This window comes from Monocercomonoides exilis (assembly GCF_001643675.1).
Source record: "Monocercomonoides exilis strain PA203 chromosome Unknown scaffold3-2548433, whole genome shotgun sequence".
NCBI lineage: Eukaryota > Preaxostyla > Oxymonadida > Polymastigidae > Monocercomonoides > Monocercomonoides exilis.
Window position 1 is genome coordinate 675,363 of NW_027150548.1, and position 23,626 is coordinate 698,988.

Genomic DNA, 23,626 nt, shown 5'->3' on the forward strand with positions numbered 1-23,626 from the left:
TCGAAACCGCTTTTTGAATAGAATATTTGAAGTGTGAAAACATTTTTGTTGTTTCTTCAAGCTTTAATTTTTCATTGTTTTGATGAGAGATATCAAAAAATGAAGAAATGTTCTCATTTTCATGATATTCATGTTATTCCAAAAAAAAACTCTAGAAATATTAAATTCAAAATGAAATTCCAACAGCCTTTTCAAAACAAAACAAAATAAATATAATTAACCATAATCAAAACCTGTATATCTCTTTTTTGATAGGCCAGATAAATCAGAAGATTCAATTAATGAAATTTTTTCCATTTTTTCAAACAAATAATATCAAAGAATTCTCAGAAACAACAAGGAACAAAAAGCATGTCGTTAATAAACAAATGAAAAATTACCCTCATTTAAAGCAATAATAACTGCTCCATCATTTAACAAGTCTTCAACTTTTAAAACACTGCTTCTCTCCACTTTGCTTAATGAATAAATGTTTTTTTCGACAAATATCTCAGTGATTGTCCTTTTCAGCTTAAACTTATTTGAAAGGCTTGTAATTAGTCGAATAATTTTTTTAATAATATGCTGAAGTTAAAACAAAAAGTTGTTGTTTGGATGTGTCAAATGATAAATTTTGCTTCTTTCTTTTCTTCTTTGTTCAATTCCTCTGATACTCTCTTTCATTCTATTCATTTTTGCATCTTGTCCAATTCTCTTTTTGCTTCTCTTGCAAAAATGAGGTTCTTTTACAACAACTATTTCGAAGCGTATGTGCAAAATAATATTTTGTTTAAAAACTCCGAAGTTGACTGGCAGGCAAGGCTTGTGAAATAGCATTGCTCCTGATTATGTTGGATAATCTCTTTGATTGCATTTATTAATAAATCTTCTTCAATTTTCTAATCAAACCAGAAAATGATCAATAAATAAAGCCGAAACAATTCTAAGAATTAATCAATGAACAAATCACATTCTTTCCTTCAAAATGTGACTCAGCACCTACAAAGTCATTTCGACTTCTTTATAAGAAATTCCTCGCTCACTTCTTTGATCGATGCAACATCCAAAAGACGGAGCACACAAATGAAAATCAATTTCGATGAATCCCAAACAATAAAATATTGCATTCGTTTAATATTATTAATAGCCTCTCATTTCGTTCTTTCTTTTTTCCATTTCAGTTCAATTGAAAAGCAACATAAAATATAAATATATTAATTTCAAAATGAAAAATCAAAATAATAAACATACATCTTTATGATACAACAAGCTAACAATACGTTTCAAGTTTGCGCTGTAATACGAAATTTATTTCTGTATCTTTTTGTGCTGAGTACAAGTGTAAGTGACAAAGCGAACGATCGAAATTAACAGCTAAAAACAAAATATTTTTAATAAAGATTGATAAAAACAAATAAACAACATAAATAAACACACAAACAGCAGAATTTATCAATATTTGAAAGCCATATGTGGAGAAACGGAAAGATGCAAATGAAGTCAATGATCTCACCCATTATTTTTTTATTTTTCACATTTTTAAAATTGAACGTGACAGATGAAGTTTCGCCAAATAACAATAATTCAAAAATGGCAAGTTCCAAGTATATGGGCCATCGATAAAAAATTCTATCTATATTTTTAACGAAAGAAAATATTATATTAATTTATTTAAAATTAGTTAAATCTGTCGAAAATGCATTGTTTGAAACTTTCATTTTTTCATTTGATCTATCCCATAACATTTTTTTGTTTTTAACTGGTTAGAAAACTTTGTTTATTGCTCGAAATAAACACTCTTAGAACTTTTATGTTATTTGTATTGAATTAGAATCGATTATGCTTAGAAAGGCCAAAAATTAATTTCGCTATGTGAATATGAAACGCTGCAAATGTTTGATATTATTTTTGTGATGAATTTCTCAATTTTTTTAATATCTTTAAGCAAAATTGATTTTTGAAAGAGAACAAAGTTACAGCAGTCAATTGTTGATGGCACAAATGTCTTATTCAGCTTGTCTGTCTGTCTTCTTGGAAGCTTTTGATGTTCATATTGATGAGTGATGAGACATGAGAAGTTACAGTGAATGAAGTGCATTTTGTGAAAAAAAACAACAAGCGAATAAATGGAATAGTTGAAACGTGTGAATTGGAAGAGACAAGAAGAAAAGATGGATGAACCGTGAAGAAATAATGAGAAAAAAAAGATCCTTTTGATGAGCAGGTTTGAAACAATATTGTTATTTTTTTTTTCATTAAGAGAGTGGAAATTAGAAAACATCGGTCTTTTTGGAAACAATGCATAGATCTATGAGGCAGCAAAGGAAAATAACAAAGATATATTACTGTGATGCCTTCTTTTTCAAGGATAAGCAGCAGATAAAAGATCTTTGGAAGTTAAAGACATGTTGAAAAGAAGGAATCGTTTTTATTGTATTGAAAAAAATTTAGCTGACAATAAAGAACGACAAGATAGAATATTATTGCTTGACAGATTCTTTGAAAGTTTCAAAAAGACAAAACGAAAGGATTAAAGATGAAATAGATGAAGCGAAAAAAAAGGGTTGGAAAAAAAGTGTAAGTGGAGAAGATATAAGAATGAAACGAAAATGTCATTGCTTATTTTTATGAAACATTATGGTTTTTTCAACGAAAATAATCATGATTACAGTCTGTCCGTAATTAATGTTGATCTGTCCGAAAATTATGTTGATCATACCATGCTTATTAATTCAAATGATAAGCCATATTTTTAATTTATTTGATTCTGGATAAATAAAAATTTTTGAACTCAAGTGGATGATGGAGTGATCACTTTTTTTTCAGTATAGGTGTGATTTCCATTGTTTGGTTTTTGTTTTCATATTGTTAATTAAAAGGTTATATCGTTCTTTAACAGAATATTTGGAAATAATCAATCTATCTGGTTATCAATCTAACTGGAAAGTGTTCGTAATAAAAACACATTTCACGAATTAAATTTTGATTCCGACCACTTAAATTATTTTTGTTTTTTTGAATATTCCGTTTTTTGAAAAAAAAAATCTTTCATGATTTTTGTTTGAATTTTGTTTTCATTGAATTCATTTCAAACTACTATGACCAAAATTATTGCATCAGAAAATGATATCGCAATTAATTATCTGTTAATTATCGTTTTAATCTACTCTTTTAAGCTTTTCAACAAAATATGAAACATTAAATAAATTCTTAATAAAAATCAAATCCTGAAAAAGTCAAACATTGTTTAACGAATTAAAATGCTAGACATAAACATAAGCAACACGATTAAATACTGGAAAAATTTATTACAAAGAAACAAAAAGTAATTGAAAAAAAAGCATCAATCAAATTTAACAATTATTACAGAAAACTGATGAAAAAACATTCAAATGGAATAGCGTCAAATGCCTGATTTGTGTTTTGCTCAACTCAAATTAAAAACTTCCTTTTAACGTTTTGTGATAATCAAATGAAATAGTTCTATTTTCACCCCCTTTCCAATTGATTTTTCATTCAAAAAAGATGAATATGAAAGATAAAAAACAACGGATCTAAAACAAACTTCAAGAAATTGCGACTTCATGAATTTATTGAAGCATTTATTGTGTGTGAAAATTCGCAAACACATTTTCTCATTTTGCAACATTCTTGACTTCGATTTTGTGATTTACGCTTGCTTTGTCAACTTCTCATTTGTTCTCTTTCGTTATTTCACTAATTCAGCTTTGTTTGTTAGATATTAAAAAGAAATAGTATTACAAATTAAATTTTTTGATAAGGGTATTGAAATTAAATGAATAAAACTTTGTAAACTTTTCCTAATCCATTTCTTGATAACATGAGAACGAAAACAACATTTCATGAAACACGTGAGTTAGTTAGAACTGAGTAACAATTATCGGATCATTCAATATTGGGTGATGGTTCAAAATATTGTTGATGGTATGATCAACATTATTTTCGGACAGATCAACATTAATTACGGACAGACTGTATATATTGTAGGATATTTCAGATTATCTTGTTATTGTTTGAGGAAATTCATAGTATTTTGTGACTTTTAATTATCAATTTTCTCTTTCATATTCATTTCATTAAAAAAGAAAAATAATTGTTGCATTTTTGGCATTGCTTTTATTAATTATTTTATTAAAAAAAAAAGGATGAAAAGAATAAAAAATTTCTTTCTTCAATTCTTTCAATTATAACCCTTTATCTTTGTCAAAAAAGATTCGTATAAATTTATAAATCAAATTGTTCTGCCATAACATCTTGAAGCTAATTGCATTCTCCACTTGTTTTCTTTCGTTGCATTTTCAATGAATTTGAGGAAAAAAAGAATGCAATGAGATTTCTGGTGAAGAATATTTGGAAAAAATAATAAAAATAATAAAAAAATAAAAAAATAAAGAATTAGAATGAGAATATATTTCAAAAACCGCGAGATAAAAGAAGATTATAAAGACTGAAAACTTTCCATTTATCTTTCAACTTTCTCTTTTGGCAAGAAATCTTTAATGGAAATTCTTCCAATTTTTATTTCATTTCTCTTCACTTCCATTCCATCCATCACTAAAAAGTGACTCAATCCCAATTCATCTGAGTTGCATGATGTCTTTCTTGTCGGAAGTGAAGGAAGAAGGAGAAGGAGAACAATTTTTTGAAAGTTGTTTGATTGCTGATTGTTGCACTTTCTCTATAGTGTGTGAGTGCAAATAATGAAATGAAGGTCGCAATAAACACATATTTCAACAGAAGAAAAATTTAATAAACATTTTGTTGAAACAATGAGCATTTGTGAAGTCAAGACGAGAATGAAGTCTGAATGAAAAACAAGTTCAAATTGCATTGCAATTTAACAATTTCATTTTTTAGGCTGATTAGAGGCATTTGCTATTGCTGCTTGCAGAATATCATTTTGAAACTCCTTCTTCCTCAATATTTTTTGATTGTTGTTGCTAACTGTGATTCTGCACAATTTTCAGTTATTTCTTCGTTTTCTTCCATTAAGCAGTTCATTACATGAATATTAAATCATAAGTCTTCTTTTCAAAAATCAATTTTGCTTAAAGATATTAAAAAAATTGAGAAATTCATCACAAAAATAATATCAAACATTTGCAGCGTTTCATATTCACATAGCGAAATTAATTTTTGGCCTTTCTAAGCATAATCGATTCTAATTCAATACAAATAACATAAAAGTTCTAAGAGTGTTTATTTCGAGCAATAAACAAAGTTTTCTAACCAGTTAAAAACAAAAAAATGTTATGGGATAGATCAAATGAAAAAATGAAAGTTTCAAACAATGCATTTTCGACAGATTTAACTAATTTTAAATAAATTAATATAATATTTTCTTTCGTTAAAAATATAGATAGAATTTTTTATCGATGGCCCATATACTTGGAACTTGCCTTTTTTTAATATTTTATTATTATGGATAAAAACAAAAAAATCGAATGAAACAATTTTAGAAAAAAATACAAAGAAATTTGAAGTATTTCGAAAATATTTTAACTAAATATATTCTTAGCAATATATATAAAATTCATAAAACAAGCATATATAACAAAAGGAACTAAATATTCTACAATCTTGAAATAAACGGATTTAAAACCCAGGAAATTTTTTGATTTTGCTTGTGCTTGTGATGCATAAATGCAAACATCAGGTCTTCCATTCCTTCTTCTTCGCAAATTCTTTTTGCAACAATGCATCGAAGTGTGTATCTTTCCAATTGGAATGTTCCTTTCACGGGAATTAGTACAACTCGATCTGAATTACTGGTATCTTTCTTTACATTTTCTTGTGAATTATTCTGATCAACTTTTGTATTGCGGTCAGCAGTGATTTTTGTTTCTGTTTCAATTTGCTTTTCTTTCGTCTTTTTTGCTGCGCTTTTTCTTCTCAAACTGAGTACCGATGAATATATTAAGTGTTGCTCAGCTGTGGCACGCCTTGTATCATCCAACACGTTGAGTATCTTAATCAACGCAAACAATGCCTGAAAGAGCGTAACATTCTTAACTTCAGTCTTCCCGCTCAGGACGCCAAATAACAAACGCAATCCATTTCTGTAAAAAAGAATAACTGTTCCAGGATCCACCATTTCATCTTCATCTAATGTTCCCAGATTTTTATTCACTTCTTTGCAACTATCTGCACAATCGATCAAATCTCCATTTGAAGCAGTCTTCTCTGATTGATCACTTGACCAAACCAAAGTGGATCCGACATTGCGAACAATTGACGCCTCTTCTACGGATAAAAGGAATGGAGTGCTTCGTTTGTTGCACCTATCTTCTGCTTGGATCGTTAAGTGACGTAATATGACCTCTTCTTTTTGCTGACTGGATAAATTAATTGAAGACTCCAACAGACCATTTTGATCAGCTGAAAATTCTTTCTTGTTTTCATTCACTTTTATCTCCTTGTTTTCTTTTTGATCCTCATTCACCTTCTTTAATGTTGAAATAACATCACTTTCCTTGCTCATATACACTTGTGGTACGAGATGCTTTCTTTTGATTCCTTTAACAGCCAGCCAGCCCAAACAGCAAGACGCACTCCCGCGCCACGCTGAGCATATCGGTGATTGGATGAGTTGAAACACTAAATTCGTAAGTTTGTTGATGTGAATGCTGGTGTATGATAGAAAATGTGATGGGGATATCCTATGAGGCAACATCAAGGCTTGCTTTTTCGATGTATTTGAAGACTTCGCATTTGAAACCGATGAACATACCGCAAAATCAGGAGTGCTCGAAACAATTGAACGTTTTTTTGTAGACGGCTGACAAACAGTTTCATTTCTTTCGATAGATTCATTTGTTGGTTTTGTAGAAATTTCCTTTTCTTTGGATAAAAGATCCTTTTTTTCATCATGAGAATTGACATACGTTCGGCTTTCGTTTCTTTTTTCTGCATTAGACACAGCTGAAATCGACTGCTTTCCAGTTAAATGTTCTGCTGACCAAAAATCATCTGAATTCAAAGAAGTGCCTATCGATGAAAGACATTGAGGATCTCTCGAAATATTTGCAGACAATACCAAATTTGTGCTTTGCAAAGATTTGCGCTTAACAGGTGCTTGCTGCTTTTTTTTGTTTTGAGTCTGAGACTCCGATTGAACTGCAGGAAAGATAATGTGTGGGCGCAGCGCACGAATGATACACGAGAAAAGCTCCAAAGATTCTGTCACAACAGTCATCCAAGCTTTGTCATAGAACAGGAAATGCTGGTTGCACTCAAGACAGCCACGAAGAAATGAATGTGCACAATCATTTGAACAGCATCGAGAAATCGGCACAATTTCTTCACATTCACAAGGATTTTTAAGAGAATGAGGCTCACTTGAAAATCGATCTTTGAGTTTATTATTATTATTATCCAACTCTAATTTATGAGCTGCAACTTCTTTTTTGTTCAATGAATCAGTTGAACGTTCTGCCGAGGAGCAGCTTTGAGGCATCTGGTTCTCATGATGATTATCATTTGACAAAGGCTGATTGAGAGCAGATGAAATATTATTTTTCGATGATTGCAAAGAAGATTGAATGGAAGATGGTTCATCATTATGAGAATTACTTTCTTTCACATTAGCATCATCAGAAAGTTTAGCGTTTATAGAGCTGTTGGCAGTTAAATGAGAAGAAGATTCCAACATGGCCAAATTGGCTTCAAATGTTGGATTTGTTGAATAAGTTGAATTAGTCGAACTATTAGCCAAACGAGCAGCAGTCATCTGCTTCGGTTCAGAACACTTCTTGTCGACTTCAGAAGGAACCCACATTCCCAGTCTTTCTCCCATGTCTCTCCCAATGAGCACTCCATAGCTGAAGCCAACCCACCTGCTATATTTGCTCCTGAGGCTTTGATTGAATGCAGGAGAAGATAACAATGAAGCAGATGCATCGCCTTGTGTTTGTTCATCATTATCTTTTGATGAGGAGCTGTTCAAAGCTCCTTGCTCCTCGAGAGCATTCACATGAGAATCTGCCAATTCCATTTTTTCGGTCATCGCAGAAATTGACAAACTATCAGGAATTGGACTAACACTTGGAGAACAATGCTGAGAATTAGCATTCATTGAGAAATGATTGTTGTGATTATCATAATTACAATGATTATCAAAACAGTTCTGACTAATATGATTAGACTCATTTGCACTAATAGGACGATACGCCATCATCGGCCAGCCGTTCTCTTCGAAGGCGAGAAACTGGCTGAGCACTTCGAGAATGTTGTACGACTCGCATAAATAATCAGCCACAGAAACAGAATGGGCACAAAGATAGGACAGAATGCACAGGGCAGGTGCGGTGACAGAAGGAGGAAAAGGCCGAAGAAGGATAACGTGAGAATCATATGAGTAAGAAGAAGCAGAAGGTGGAGAGGAAGAAGGTGAATAGCAACTTTGATCTGTTTGGCAAGCGCATGATTGAGGAAGTGGAGAAGGAATCTTAAACGAAAATTGATCGAATGAAGTATTCGAATTATTCGCTGTTGAGGAATTGGCAGCAATTCTGAGAGGCTCACAACACCGCTGAGAAACGTCATTGTTTTCATTTGAATTGTAATCGTTGTTTCGTCCATTAGTTGTGGATTGGATGCATCTTGTCTGAATTGGAGTGCTGATTGCACTTGCACTTGCACATTCACTGCTGTCATCTTTCGAATCAAATATTGCACCAGATCCTTTTTCTTTGCCCAATCCATTCTTTGAAGCTTTGTTTGCAGTATCTCCATTTAATTTCTTCACATCTTTTCTTTGGGATTCGGTTTTGATCTCACCTAATTCTTCTGAACTTGTTCTAACTTCTCCATCTGTATTCCTTCCTGGCTTATCAACGCTGTTTTCCAACATATCCAAATTCAGTGGTTCTTCATCAAACTCATTTGCTCCTTCGCTTTTAGTCCCCAAAGGCGAGCTCCTCTGAGAAAGAGGGAGAATTCCAATGTTTTCACTAACTAGCAGGCCAACCTTCAGCTTCTTTTTCTTTTTCCCTTTCTTTTTTGGCTCAGCCTCAACTCTATTTGAACTTGTGCTTGATGCTCCAGAACCAGCCCTTTGAGGAGTTACGCCGTTGCGTTTCTGCTTTGTCAATGAATTGTGTGAAGATTGAGTCAAATTTGGCTGATTGCTGTGAGATTTCGAAGAAGGCAAGCGAAGTTTTGTGGGGTTTTGTGGGATATTGTCTCGATGTGCTGAATGATGAGAAGAAGAAGAAAAGGAGGAGGAGGAGGAAGAAGAAGAAGAAGAAGAAGAAGAGGAAAAAGAAGGTGAAGAAGAAGAAGAACTCATTCGAATGTGATTGCGAGCAGATCGCGGAGAGGAAAGCGGTGAAGACGTTTGGCGGCTGGTTTGTGTAAAAGGAATAATGCGTTTGTGATCTGAAGGAGAAAAACGAATAGAGAGTGGAGATAAATGAGGAGAAGATGTTGCAGAAGAGGAAGAAATTGAAGAAGAAGAAGAAGATAAAGATAAAGAAGACGGAGAAGACAATGATGTTTTCATTGTTGAAGACTTCTGCAGTGGCAAAGCATCACTTTGAGAAGGTTTTCCATTGGATGTTTTGAGAGTATTAGAAGCAGGAGAAACAAGAGGTGGCAAAGTGACTTCTGCTCGCAATTTTGGTGTTTTGTCAACGTTGTTTGATTGAATAGCGCTTGATGACGCAGAAGAAGCAATCGAAGATGAAACATTCATCTCTTTGTTTTGAGCGGCCTTTGAAGTAGAAACAGAATTATCAGCATTGGCAACTGTGCTGAGCATATTCTGTGCATCGTGCAGCAATGCCGCTGAATTCATTGCGTTTGCAGCAGTCGAAAAGGACTTTGATGCATCGCCAGCTGCTGGTAAGGGAGGTAACGAATACTGTTGATTTTGCGAATGCTCAATGAAAGTGCAAAGAGAAGAAGAAGGAGCAAAAAAAGGATCGTTTTCAGTTGAGTTAGCAGGTAAAGGAGGAAGCATAGTTTTTGTTCTGATTTGGATGGGAGGTTGTGTTGAGGTATTATTGGAAGAATTTTGTGGATCAGCCAGTTTTGGAGGAAGAAGAGGAGAAAAACGAACATCAGATGAATTAAAAGTTGCAGTGCTGCTCGAGAAAGAAGGAGAAACAGCAGAACTTTGAGATAAAAGCGGAGACTGCCGAAGCGGAGAAACAGTGAAAGGCGAAGTCAAAAGCGGAGAAATGGAATCAAAAGAAGAGGAAGAAGGCAAAAAACCACCTGATGCAGCAGGGGGAAGAGGACGAAGGTGAGAGAAAGAGGCATAACGAGACAATTCGGGTGGGTGTATTTCAGATGAATGAGAAGGGAGTGGAGAACATGAAGAAGAAGATCGAGAAAGCGGTGGTGCGATGGAGGTGTTGCTGATAAATGAAAAGGACGAGGATTGGCTGGTAACGTTTGAAGGTTGATATGAAATTTTGGTTGTTTTTGATGAAACTTAAAAAATAAAAGTATTTCAAAATAGAAAAAAAAATGAAAGGATAGAAAAGGAAAGAATAAAAAAAAGAACTTTACAAAAATCATGTTTATAAATGAAATGCAGACTTGAAGCAATTGGCTCTGGTTGCTCACATTTGCAGTCAAATTGAGGAAGAATACAAACTTTCATTAGAGAAGGCGCCAGCTCTTTAGAGATCAATATTCCCCTGTGATCTTATAGTAATATATAAATCGAAAATGAAAAAAAGAAATGTGAAAAAAACAAAAATAATTCCAGGAAATAATAAAAAATAGTCGTTTAATACTAAATTTCAAAAGAATTCTATTTTTTTTCAATCAGTCTTTGCTTTGAAGGGTTGTAAAACTCTTTTTCTTTTTCAATAATTTAAATAAAATGTGCTCTTCAAGCAAACCTGGCCGAAGGGAGATGCAAACAAGCCCAAGAAGAGCCAATTCCCATTTGTGCCAATCTCTTTCTTGATCAATATCGCCTTCGAGATCCTGAGAATCCTTCATTCCATCCATCAAACAAGTCATAATCTCAACAAGAAGCGGATTCTTGATCGGAACTCGCTTTGAAGCGCATGCATATGCAACGGCTGCCTTAAACCTTCGCAATTCAAAGTCAAAATATTGAGACTGAATGTCTCTTATGTTGCTAAATTTGCTATGAAAAGTAGTTTGAGAAACTTTTTCAAATGGATTTCCTTGTTTCTCAGAATTCCAATGTAAAAGAATGATTTCTTGAAGTGTTCCAAGAATTCCAGATGATAGCAGAACCCCATAAAAATATCCCCATCTGTTTTCATCCGTGCTTGTAGAGCCAAGAATTGCAATATGCATCACAATATCAATGGCAATTGCAGACAGCTGAAAATCACTATGCTTTAAAAAAGAGTTCAATGTGATGCAAAATGGACGCTCTACGATTATTCGCAAAGGAGAATCGGGTAGCTTCAAGATAATGTTTCTCAGTTTCAAAAAATTATAGATTCTCTCATTTTTTGTTGAAATCACGACTTTTTCGAGAAGAGCTGCAAAATAAATATAAAATATTAATTTAAATAGCAAAATCATAGTTTGAAAACAAAATTGTTTATTGAATTGAGAAAATTTATAAAATTATGAAATATTAAAATTCTTAACCATTTATTGCTTGAACGAATTTTGGATGGGATGGCTTGAACGAATCAGTAATCTTGAAAACAATAAAATCGTTTTCAAGTTGTTTAGCATCGCTCATCCTAATTCAAAACAGTTTGAAGATTGAGGTAGATCAATGATCATTATCCCCCACAACAACATTAAAATAAACAAATTAAAAAAGAAAAAAAATCAATATTTTATAAAAAAAAGAAAAGAAGAAGATAAACGACTGTGATGAAATGGTGACATGTAATATAAGCATAGATGACGTGAAGCGAATTTAACATAGAATAATTCTCAATAACCTCCATATTTTCTTGGTTTAATATTTGTCGAACTAATTTTTGTAGTTCCAGTTCCGGAAATCCCACCAATTGTGACGTGTTTCGAAGGCGTAGCACCCGCGCTGCCCGCCGCCGCAGAAGTGGCAGACGGCGTGGCAATCCTGGAGCGTGCGCCCATCGTTGAGAAAGATCCGATAGAAGCAGAAGAAGAGGAAGAGGAAGGCGTGCGCATCGAATGCCCCGACGACACATTCAAAATCGACCCCACTGCAGGCGAGCGGGAGAACACCTTCTGATAATTCTCTTCTCTGTTGATGAGCTCCAGCTTGTAGAACTTCACTTCCTCGTTCAGCCGCCCGATCATGTGCTCTTTCTCCCCCACAAGCGCCTCCAGCTGCCGAATCCTCGCCACGTCTTCGGCACGTGGATCTCGAGACTCATAGCGGTGCACCGCATCTTCCAGCTCCTCCGACAGCTCCCGCACTTTCGCCTCCATCCCCCTCTGCGCCCTCTCAAACGCGTCCCGCAGCTCCTCCGCTTCCTTCAGCGACTCCTCCTTCACTTCCCTCAGCCTCCTCTCGTGCTCGTCCATCAGCTCTTTCTCCCTCTCGCTCATCTTCGCCCTGTACTCCTCCAACTGCGCATCCATCCCTTTCGCATCTCTCTTCATCGCCTCCTCCAACAGCTGCGCATCCGACTCCGCACGCCGCACACGGTCTTCCAACTGCACAATCACACTTTCCTTCTCCCTCAGCTTCTCCTTCATCTCTTTGCTTTCCTGCTCTTTCTGCTTCAGCTGCGCGCCAGCCTCATTCACTGCCTCTTCTCTCTTCCTCACTTCAGCCGAGACTGCTTCCTTCATCTTCCTCTCCAGCTCTTCCTTCAGCGCTTCTTTTTCCCTCAGATGCTTCTCCTCTTCCTCTGCAATCGCATCCTTCAGACTCCTTTCTCCTTTTCTGTTTGCTTCTGCCACTGATGCCTCCATCTCCTTCCTCATCTCCTCCACTTTCTTCTCCAGCTCGTTTTTTGCCTCTTCCCGAAGCCTCGCCATCTCCTTCGCATGCTTCTCTGCTGCCTCTTTCAAAGAAGAGCTCCCTTCTTCTCTTTCTGCCGTGTGTGCTGCCTCCAGCAGCGCCAGCTGCTGTTTGTGTGCATCGCTTGCTTTCTTCATCTCCTCGTTTCTCTGCTTCTCCATCTTCTCTCTCTCTTCTTCTCTCTGTTTTTTCTCCTCCTCCAGGAGTCTCTCCAATTCGCTTGCTTTTCTTTTCAACTCTGCAATTTCTTTCGTCTTTTCTGTGATCTCCAGCCTCGTCTGCCTGTCTCCTCCTTCCATTTTCGCTTCCAAATTTCGCATTTCCGCTTTTAACGAAGAAAGTGCTTCATTCAATTCTTTTTCCTTTGCCTGCGACTCATCCAGCTTCTTCTGCCACGTCTTGTTCATCTCCTCATACGCCTCCTTCAGCTCCCTCATCACTTCCTTGTTGTTTCTTTCCATTTCTCCTCTTTCTCTTCGAATCTTCTCAATCTCTTCGTCTTTCTCCTTCCGCGCCGTCTCAAACTCTTCCTCCATCTTCTTCATCCGATCTTCATCGTCTTTGATGACCTTCTGCTGCTCCTCCAGCTTCATCTTGTATTCTGCCTCCATCTTCTTCCTCTCCTCTTCTCTCTGCTTCCTCTCTGCTTCAAGCTCCCCTTCAAGTTCTCCTCCTTTGCTTCGAAGTGTTTCTGACAGTCTTTTGATCTCTTCGTCCTTTTTGTCCAGTTCTTCTTTGCAGCTTTCAATCTCTTTTTGCATTTTTTCTATTTCTTCTTTGCTTTTCATTTCTTCTTGTTCTTTCTGCTCCTTCAGCTGCTCTATTTCTTCCTTCCATTTCTGGTTGTTCTCTTCAATCATTTTGCCCTCCTCTGCTTTCATCTCCTCTTCTTTCTCTTTCAGAGCTTTCTCCATCTTCTCTTCACCTTCTCTCAACAACTCCTCCACCGCCTTCTTCTTCTCCCCTTCCATTTCCTCTCTCAATTCATTCATCTTCTTCTCTGCCTCTTCCCTCAGCTTTCTCTCTCTCTCCTTCATTTCTTTCTCTGCATCCTTCACTTTGTTCATTCCACTCAGCGATTCTTGCTCTTTCTCTCTTTGGAGCTCATCCAAACGCCTCAGCAGCTCCTTCAAATTGTCTTCTTTCTCCTTCTCTTCCGCCTTCATCCTCTCGATTTCCTTTTCCAGCTTCGCTTTCTCCTCAATCCAGCTCATTTCTGTCTCGTTCTTCGATTTATACGCAGCCTTCAGTTTCTCCTCTTCCTCCATCATCTTCTTCTTCCACTCTTCTTCGTCTTTGATCCGCTTCTGTTTCTCTTCAATCAGCTTCGCATCGCCTTCCCTCGCCTTCAGCGTCAGCGCATCCACTTCTTTCCGCAGCTGCGCCACATACGCATTCATCTTCCCTTCGTTCGCCTCTGCGCTCTTCTTCTGCTTCTCTTCCTTTTCTCTTAAGGAAGCATTCTCCTCTCTCAGCGCCTTCAGCTCGGCAGACAGCACAGCCGATGCTGAAGTCGCTGAGCTCTCCAGTTCAGCTATGCGCCGCTCGCTTTCTTCCTTCAGGCGGCTGAAATCAGAACTGGTTGCACTCAGCTTCGAAGACAAACTTCGTATTTCTTCTTCATATTTGGATGTTAATTGCTCTTTTTCTTTGGCTGCTTCGGTTTTTTCTCTCGCGCGTTGCTTTTCCGTCTCTTCTGCTCGCATAATTGCCTCTTTTTTCTCTTTCTCTTCTTCTTCTTTGTGTTTCTTCTCAGTTTCGAGTTCTTTTTCTTTCGCCTCAAGCTTTTTCTCAAGTTCTGTTTCGGCTTGAAGTCGTGTGGCAAGCATAAGATTGTACTTTGCATTTGATTCTTGCACCAATATCTCCATTTCAGCTTGATGTGCATCATCTTTTTCTTTTAATGTACTCTTCAAAGCAGTGTCCGCGTCTTTGGCTTTTTTAGAATAATCATCAACACATTTTTGATATTGTTCCTTTGCTGTTGTAACTTCTTTTGTTAATTCTCGAATTCTTATTTCAGAAATTTCTTTAAGTTTCTGCTCATTTTGAATTGCTTGTCTTTGAAATGCTGAAAACTCATCATAAGCTTTCTTTTTTTCCAATTCATGTTGGGCAAGCATTTCCTAAAAAAACAACATTTATAATCCAAAGTCACATGAATAAATGTGAAATATCAAATTATTTCTAAGTGTGTGCAAACTTTCATTCTCTCCTGCACTTTTTCATCGCTTCTTTTTGATTCAAGAGCTACCTTAAAATCACTGATTTTCTGCCTCGTTTCTTCGAGTATCTAAAATTATAAGCATTAAATTTCAATGAGATAATTCCCCAGTGAATAAATTTTTTATTTTTAATTGAAATAATTCTCAAAAAGTTGTGATTTAATCGAACTTGATTAATTTCTTGTTCATATTTGTCAGCAGTCTCTTGGAGTTCCAATTCATTGTCATCCGTTTGAGTATGCAATTTATAAATAACTCTTGTAAGTTGAGCAATTTTTTTGCTCATTTTTCTGTGTAAATCAGGATCCATTTGGGAAGTTTCTTTTTTGATTGTAATTTGAAATGCTTATGATGGTACAAGAAAATATTTTTTTAAAGAAAGAACCTGAACTTTTTCTAAAATAATTATTGATAGATTTTTTGTGTTTTGAAAATATTGAAATGTGTTCAAACATAACTGTGTTTTTTTTTTTATGAGTTATCCTCAGAAATCATTTCCTTTTATTTCTAATCGTGATGAACGTGCTTCAAATCGATTTGTTGTATTTCAATCTGATGTTGAGACATTTAATCTGAGAAGCTCTTCTTCGGAAACTGCTTCAGGAATGCGAACAAAAAAAAGAGATAATTTCCTAATTAAGACTCGTAGTAGTATTGACCCAGAAGCAGGATCAACTATAAAAGAAGAAAGCAATCCTATTATTCTTTATCAAAATCTTCTAGCTTCTACAGCGGATAATCTTTGTGATAATTTGCTAAAAATTGCTTTTTCAGTTTCAAAATGTATTTTCCAATTTTTTGATATTATTCAATATTTCTTAATTTAAAATTCTAGTTGACGCTTCTAATCTTGACAAATTTCTTAATTTGGATGTGTTATCATTGATAATGAATGTTATTAAGACTTCAGCAAACGAAAAGGCAATTGTTAATTCAATTTGGATATTAAGTAATATTGGTATGATTCATTTAATCTTTTGGCATTGTTTTCAACAAATGTTATTTCAATACTGTTTTTTAGCTGCCGTCGGAAATGAAGATCAAGTTAATAAAGTAGCGTATTGTGGAATATTACCTTATGCCTTAAAATTTATACGAACTACGAATAGCGCCAATATTCTAGAAATTGTTTGTTTCGAGCAGACTGTTAATTTTTTTTTTTTTTTTTCACTATTTTTTATTCAAAAAAAAATTTTTTTTCATAAATTAATCATGTATTCATTTTTCTTTTTTAATTCATATTACAGTGCTTGCTCCTTCTCGGAAACATAGCCGGAGAAACGCGGAGTCTGCAATATCTTATCATGGTTTCAGGAGTTGTGCCGTTGATTGTGCAAATAATAGAACGAAGATTTTCGACAGACGATCTCAAAAAGTTCAAATTTATTGGGCTGCAGGAGCAGCAATGCAAGTCATCAACAAGCGAAATGTTGGAAGTGCTGATCGAAGAAAGCGACGGTGGGTACAGCATTAACACAGGCATCTGTTCCTTTTTGAATGAAACAAACAATTCCCCAGGCCCCTTTCTCAGCGAATCCTCACATCAGTCGAATAGCAGTCGTTCCCATTTGTTTGTCCCTCCATGTCCGAACTGCATATACGAAGCAACTCTCTTCCTTCTCGCCAACCTGATGAACCAGGCAACTAGAGTGCTGTCGAATGAGCAGCCGACAGATCCGACAGAGCGGCTGCTGACGATGACGCTGGCTCTGATGCCTGAAGAGCAGAAAGACGTGGAGATTATGTCGAGGCTGCAGCAGAAGGCGAACAAAGGCTTGTCTCCGCTGAGCATCGAGTATTACATCGGCTCCATGAGAGAGCTGCAGAAGGAGATGCAGAACAAGGAGGCGGAAATGAATGGCAGTGGTGCAGGTGGGGGTGTGACTGGATTTTCTGATGCTTTGTCTCAACAGAACGCTGCTTCATTATCTTCATCATCATCATCTTCTTCTTCTTCTTCTTCTGGAGGAGAAGAAGAAGACTCGGATCAGCAAAGTGAGAAGACTTATATTTTCTCTCTCTTTGACCGGATTTTGATTCCGCTGACGGTGATGCTGCGGCTGTGTCTGACGAGGCAGCTGAAGAGGATTCTTGAGAGGAGGCAGCTTGTGGAAGAGGCAGAAAAGTATTTCAGTTCACATGGAATATCAGTTGATGCACTGGATGAAGAAGAAGAAGGAGGAGGAGGAGAGAAGAATGGGGGGATGATGAAAGATGATGATGGTGGTGATGATGAAGAAGGAAATGATGTTGATGGAAAAGAAGGGGAAATGGCCAATGGGATTGAGAAGGATGCTTATTTGAGCGAAGAGAGCAGCGCGAAGAAAGAACGGGAAATTTATAATCAAAACAGGCGAATTTTGAAGCAGTTTGCGAAAAACGAGAATGGCGAGAGGAATTACGAGTTGGAAGAAGACTTCAAAGACGATTCGCTGAAGTTGCTGCTGAAGATATTCACTTATCTGATCGATGACAATGAGCAGCTTGCTTCTGTATGATTGATGGATTGCTTGATTTTTCTTTTCTTTTTTTTTTAACAATTTTCTGATTTTATTATATCCGTTTTTTATTTCTGTTTTTAATATCTTTTTCTTTTTTTTCCCCTTCTTTTTCTTTTCCATCTGAAATTCCAAACAAACCCTCACAATTTTTTTTTCCCCATTCAACAATATCCAGGTCCTCATCTACACCAGCACGCTCAACCTGATGATCACCTACGGGATGGTCACCACCCTCACCATCCCTCTCTTCTACATCAACCGCATCATCGGCGAGATCTGCACGCTGGACAACACATTCATCGAATTCTCCGTTTCTGCCGGCGCTCTTTTCCTCATCCGCCGCCTCGTCACTGGAAAAGTGCCGCCTCTTCCGCATTCTGTTGAACTGACGTTGTCTTCTGGCTCAATTCAGCAAGAGGAGCCTTCTGCTAATCAGCTCATTTCACAGTCTTCTTCCACTTCACCGTTCACTTCTGGATCTTTTAATTCTTCTTCTTCTTCTTCTCTCTCTTCAGCTCCTTCACAGCACCCTCAGCAGAGTTCATTAAGTATTCTGCCCATTTCATTGAATGCTTTCACGTCAACATCCTCCATCGTTTCATCACCTCAACATCCATCTCAGTCAATCCACACACAACCACAAGCCTTTCAGAGCTCTCAACAGCCATCTTCCTCCTCCTCCTCCTCCTCTTCTTCTTCTTCTTCTTCTTCTTCTTCTTCTTCTTCTTCTTCTTCCGTCAGTTCTTCCCGCACCAGATACAGGCTTCTTCCAATGCGTCCAGCTGTTTTATTGAAAGAAGCCTTCTGGTCTCTTTCGAACATTTGCGCTGCCACAAAATACTGCTGCAGCCGTGTTGTGGATTTGGGGTTTGTTCCACTGTTGATTCTGCTGGGCGATGGAATAGACAACAGAAGCGTCAGCAACTGGGAAGATGAATGTGTGAATGAGATTTTATGTGACCATTGAATTTGGATGCTATCTTTTTATTTCAATTAATAAAATTGATATTATTAATATATTTGAAATTTTGAGTTTTTGATTATTTGGCAACTTTTCATTTTATATTAATACTTTTTCCAATCTTCAATTTTTACTTTTTTTTTTTTTTTTTTTTTTTTTTTTTTTTTTTTTTTTTTTTTTTTTTTTGTGAAAAAAATTTTTTTTATTGACACTTGACTTTTATTTATTATTTTGTGAATTTATTTTTATATTTATTTATTTATTTGCTGTTATTTTTTATTTTTTTTGTTTTTTTTGTTTTTTTTTTAATTTTCTCAGACTTGATTCAGCTTGAAGAGTCAGTCACTGGATGCTCCCATGTTTCGCCGGAAATCATCCGCCGTGAGGTTATTTACAGTCTGGACAATCTCTCTCTCATCAGCAAGGAAATTAAGCGACTTCTGGTTGATGTCGGAGCAGTTAGGATTCTGTGCCGTGCGCTGAAGACATACTATTCAATCACCAATTTTGTGAACATGACCATCAAAGCGATCTACTTCCTCCTCAATTTTGGGCACATGGAGGCGGAGACGTTCTTGAAGTGGAGGATTAAGCAGGATATTGTGAAAAGGGCGAAGAAAGCGAAGATGCTGCGTCTGAAGATGAGGCAGGGCATTCATTTGTCTCAGATTGCGGAGAGGGAATATGCTGCTTTGCAGGGCACGAGCAATGAGCCTGCTGTGTCTGAGAGGAGTGCGAAGGAGAAAGAGGCGATGATGAACTTGTTTGGGATTGACGAAAGCAAAAACGAAGGAGAGAATTCTGAACAGAGCGAAGACGAAAGCGCAGAGGACGATGTGGATGCTCAGCTGAATGCCTTTTATGAAGAGCTGATTGCTGCAAGAAACAGAAAAATTCAGCAGAGATTAAAAAAAGACGGAGCAAAAGTTTCTCGGAAGGTGAAAAATGACACTCACATTTCAATGGAAAATGAACAGTCAAATGAAACTGAAAAAGAAATGCAGATTGGAATGGAAGAGGACAAAGAAATCTCTTCAGGCTATGAAAATGAAGGAGAAGAAGAGTCAAGCGATGATGATGATGATGGCAGTGATATAGAAGAGGATGATAAATTGCGTCTGGACATCTCATTTAACGATGTGAATGTTTGCCTTTCGTCGAGTGATGTTGACGACGGAGCAGATATTGCGCTGAATGATGCTTTCTTGTTGAGCAATCAGCCGTCTCTGGCAGCAGACCTTCCGCCTCAGCCAATGGCAGCATCATTTCTGTCATCAGAAACAAACAATGCTTCGTTTCCTTCAATGCCTATGGCTGGGGCTATGCCTGCCATTGAAGATCCATTGAAGGACTATCGAAAAACCATTGGCAAACTAAAACCAGGGGAAGAGAGGGAGATCGAAGTGTCAGAAACTTCAGTGTTGGTGTTTAATCGTGCACTCACTCAATTTGTGGAAAGCGGAGGCGAATGCATACTCAATCTGTGTGAGAAGCGGTGCAACAAAAACAGTGCGCTTTATATTTCGCAGATTCACAGCAGGTGGCTGAGCAAGCTTCAGGAAGCTGAAGATAATGGAGAAGAAATGCTGCTTGATGAACCTCTTCCTCTGTCTCGGCAGGCTCTTCTTTGAATTGGAGGGAAAATAAAATGAATAAGAAAAATGAGTTTCGAGTGATCAAAGGGATCCGAAAGAGAAATTTGGAAAAATGACGTGAATATAATAAATGAATTGAGCTTTTAGAAAAGGATTGGATATATTTTATGTGGTTTTGTGAATAGCTTTTGCTTTTATAACTTTAAAAAATGAAAAATTTTCTTATCAAAAAGATAATGTTTTAATGCTTTATAATCTAAATGCAAATAATCCTTCAAAAAAAAATTAAAGTTAAAATTCCTATTTCTGATTTTTTTTGATGAAAGTTACAAAATAATCTTTTCATTTTTGGAATCATGCTTTTGTTCAAGTTTTGAAATAAAATTCTTTCTCAGTTGGAATAATGTTAAAAAATTCACAAAATTCAAGTCTGGACATGCAATAAAATATAACGCAAAAAGAGAAAAACATTCTTTGTTTTCTCTAATAATTTTTTCACACTTATAATACTGGAACAAAAGTCTGATTTCAACTTGAAATGACATTATTTTCTTCAAAGTTTTTCATCAAAAAAGAAAGATCAGAATAAAAATATCATTGATATGCGGCATGATCCGATTATATCGGCACAACCAAAAATGATTTTAATTATTACATTTCGACTAGTTTTATATTATCATAAAAGAATATACAAATAAAAATCCGCGGAAATTCTTTTATTTGAATGAAATTTTGAAGAAAAATATTATCACCTATAATAATTTTTGAAAATTATTTTTATTAACAGTTCGTATTTTTTTTTTTTTTTGATCTCATGGCACGTGAACGAGATCTTCATGATGGGGAAACCATTTCTTCGCTGAACAAACTCTTCTACGACGAAACAAGCACATGGGAATGGTTCAAAAGAGAAATAATAGCCATGAACCTCACAATGTGCAGAGTTCACAGATGCTATCAACGGATATATCATGATAAGAATTATCACTATTACGCTTGTCCAAAATGCAAGATCAAAAAAAGCATTCTTTCAGGAACATCTTTTAGCAAAATAGAGATTTGATTGGGAATCACTCTTCTGATTTGTTAATATTACTGGCCAGGGATTCAAAACTAAACTATTTCTATGCTTCTTTCTGTTGATAAGGACACAGTCGGATACTGGGGAAGTGTGATTCGGTGCGCTTGCTCACAAATGTGGAACGAAAGACAGCAAGTAATTGGAGGCGAGGGAACAACAGTTGAAATTGATGAAGCAATTTGGCGAAAACGGAAGTTCAGGAGAGGAAGAAAGAAAAAGCAAGCATGGATTTTCGGGGTAAAAAGATTAGAGGGAGGTGGAGATGGCAAACGGTTTATGGTTGTTGCAAACAGAAAAAAAGGAAACTTTGATACCAATTATCCAGAAATATATTTAAGCTGGAACATAAATTATTTCCAATGAATGGCTCGCTTATTCTTTTCTGGAAATGCTTTGATGTAAACATCATTCTGTGTGCTACAAAATACATTACAGAAACCCAGAAACGGGTGTTTATCTAAATACAATTGAAGGATTATGGAAACATTTGTGATGCACTTTCCTCGATTTGGAACAAGGATCAGACTTATGCATGATTATCTTTCACTGTTTTTGGTGAAATTAACATTTTATTTAACGTTCATTCAATTAATAAAATATCTGTGCTTTGAAAAGGAAATTGAACCTATTCAAATGGAAGAAGAAGAAGAAGAAGAAGAAGAAGAAGAAGAAGAAGAAGAAAACATTGATGAAGATGAGGAGATTCCAGATATGGATGATATTGTAAATGAAGATAGCGATGTTGAGTCTGATGAAGATTTCGGAGCAGGAGATGGTGCTAGTGCCTCTGAATATGAGCCTTAAATATTATTCTTATTTGAATAATATCATTTTAATATGTTTTTTTATATTTTCGAAGCTTTTTTATACCAAATCAGTCACTTTTTTAATGAAAATTCGAAAATATTTATTTTAGATCAAAAAAATTTTTTTTCAAAATTTTCTCCAAAAACACGTTTCCGCATTTTATCATACTTATATTACTTATGTACAGCATGTATTATTATATTCGGTGAAGTTTCAGAGAAATCTGGGCATACCGATATATTCGGATTATGCCAACTGTTTTTTCATTTATGTTTAAAAAATACGATTTGTTCCAAACTTTTTCTCCCACTAAATCATTATTATTCATTCATTCCTATATCAAAAAAATACAAAAAAATTCAAAATTTAAAAAAAAATCTTTGAAAGAACTACGTGGAATATAATTAATGAAGCAAAAATAATTCGTCATATATTATTATTTATTATCAAATAATAATATGGGGCGCAGGAATTTTTCATTTCTCCATTTTTCCTGCATCAACTTCCATAATGAGGCGCTTCCCCAACATGAAAGTCGCATTCAATATTGTTGCATTGCCATTGCTTGTTGTTAGCTGCTTTAATGGAGAAGGAATTGCAGAAAGGCAATTTCAACAAAAATGGAACGAGGAGATACGGGAAGGCAAGATCAGCATTGCAGATAAAAATAGAGTTTACAACATTTATTTTGGCAATTCATTGAAGAAAGTAATAAAATCAGCTGACAATCACATTTGCAGTGTTCAAACGAATCTAAATATCTTCAATTCATCATTGTGTGTGGCCCATCTCAACATCATCCCTCTCACTGGTTGTCCACTCCTCACGGTCCAACACCACTCATCTGCCACCATCTGCTCCTCCACTTGTCAAGTCAACCCAGCAGCAAAATCTCCACTTTTCCTCTCTGCCCATGCCTCTATCATCCTCACAAACTTCTCCATCACCACCCATCAACCTGCCATCCTCTCCTTTCCCCTCTTCTCCACCTCAAACAATCTCCTCCCACATGCCCACTCCCCAATCCCTGCCTCCTTCTCCATCTCCCACTCCTCCTTCTCCTCCTTCATCTCCCTCATCCAGCCTTTCCTTTTTTCTCCTTCTTCCCTCTCTTCCCCTTCCCCTTCTCCATCTCCTTCCCTTTCCCCTTCTCCTTCATCTTCCTCATCCCCATCCTCATCCTCTTCTTTTTCTTCCACTTCCCCTTCCCTTTCCCCTTCGATTTCCTCTTTCTCTTCCCCTTCCCCTCTCCATATCCATCACCAATCCCATCCCCACCTCCAAATCCACCTCAATCTCCATCTCTCAAACACCCTCTTCTCCAATATCTCCTCTCTCCAATCCCCTCTTTCTCTTCCATCCCTTCCTTCACATTCACTCAACCCATTCGCATCAACCACCTCTTCGTCTTCTTCCACTTCCACTTCCACCAACGCCAATACAATCCCCTCCTTCTCTCTTCACTCATCCCTCTCCATCCACTCAACCATCTTCCTCCACACCCACAACCCCATTGATGGCGCCATCCTCCCTTCCCTCAACAGCCCATCCA

The 23,626-nt window shown here is 36.3% G+C and overlaps 4 protein-coding genes across 4 annotated transcripts; 2 read left to right on the forward strand and 2 right to left on the reverse strand.

The window, feature by feature from the left end:
* Positions 1 to 5,412: 5,412 nt before the first annotated feature.
* Positions 5,413 to 15,439, reverse strand: MONOS_11193 (uncharacterized protein; the record flags this gene model as incomplete). The annotated part of the gene is made up of 6 exons (XM_067863701.1): positions 5,413 to 10,437; positions 10,546 to 10,653; positions 10,854 to 11,474; positions 11,892 to 15,030; positions 15,108 to 15,197; positions 15,299 to 15,439. The coding sequence occupies 6 exons, from the start codon at positions 15,437 to 15,439 to the stop codon at positions 5,573 to 5,575; spliced, it is 8,964 nt and encodes a 2,987-aa protein (XP_067735123.1). The 3' UTR covers positions 5,413 to 5,572.
* A 578-nt stretch (positions 15,440 to 16,017) lies between these two features.
* On the forward strand, positions 16,018 to 20,483 carry MONOS_11192 (uncharacterized protein; the record flags this gene model as incomplete). Its single annotated transcript, XM_067863700.1, has 5 exons — positions 16,018 to 16,087; positions 16,151 to 16,257; positions 16,377 to 17,621; positions 17,806 to 18,568; positions 18,910 to 20,483. 5 exons carry the CDS (start codon positions 16,018 to 16,020, stop codon positions 20,220 to 20,222), a joined length of 3,498 nt encoding a protein of 1,165 aa, XP_067735124.1. The 3' UTR covers positions 20,223 to 20,483.
* Positions 20,484 to 21,312: 829 nt separating this feature from the next.
* MONOS_11191 (uncharacterized protein) lies at positions 21,313 to 22,071 on the forward strand (the record flags this gene model as incomplete). The annotated part of the gene is made up of 2 exons (XM_067863699.1): positions 21,313 to 21,539; positions 21,786 to 22,071. 2 exons carry the CDS (start codon positions 21,313 to 21,315, stop codon positions 22,069 to 22,071), a joined length of 513 nt encoding a protein of 170 aa, XP_067735125.1.
* A 956-nt stretch (positions 22,072 to 23,027) lies between these two features.
* On the reverse strand, positions 23,028 to 23,434 carry MONOS_16950 (uncharacterized protein; the record flags this gene model as incomplete). Its single annotated transcript, XM_067869827.1, has 2 exons — positions 23,028 to 23,314; positions 23,386 to 23,434. The coding sequence occupies 2 exons, from the start codon at positions 23,432 to 23,434 to the stop codon at positions 23,028 to 23,030; spliced, it is 336 nt and encodes a 111-aa protein (XP_067735126.1).
* Positions 23,435 to 23,626: the final 192 nt, after the last annotated feature.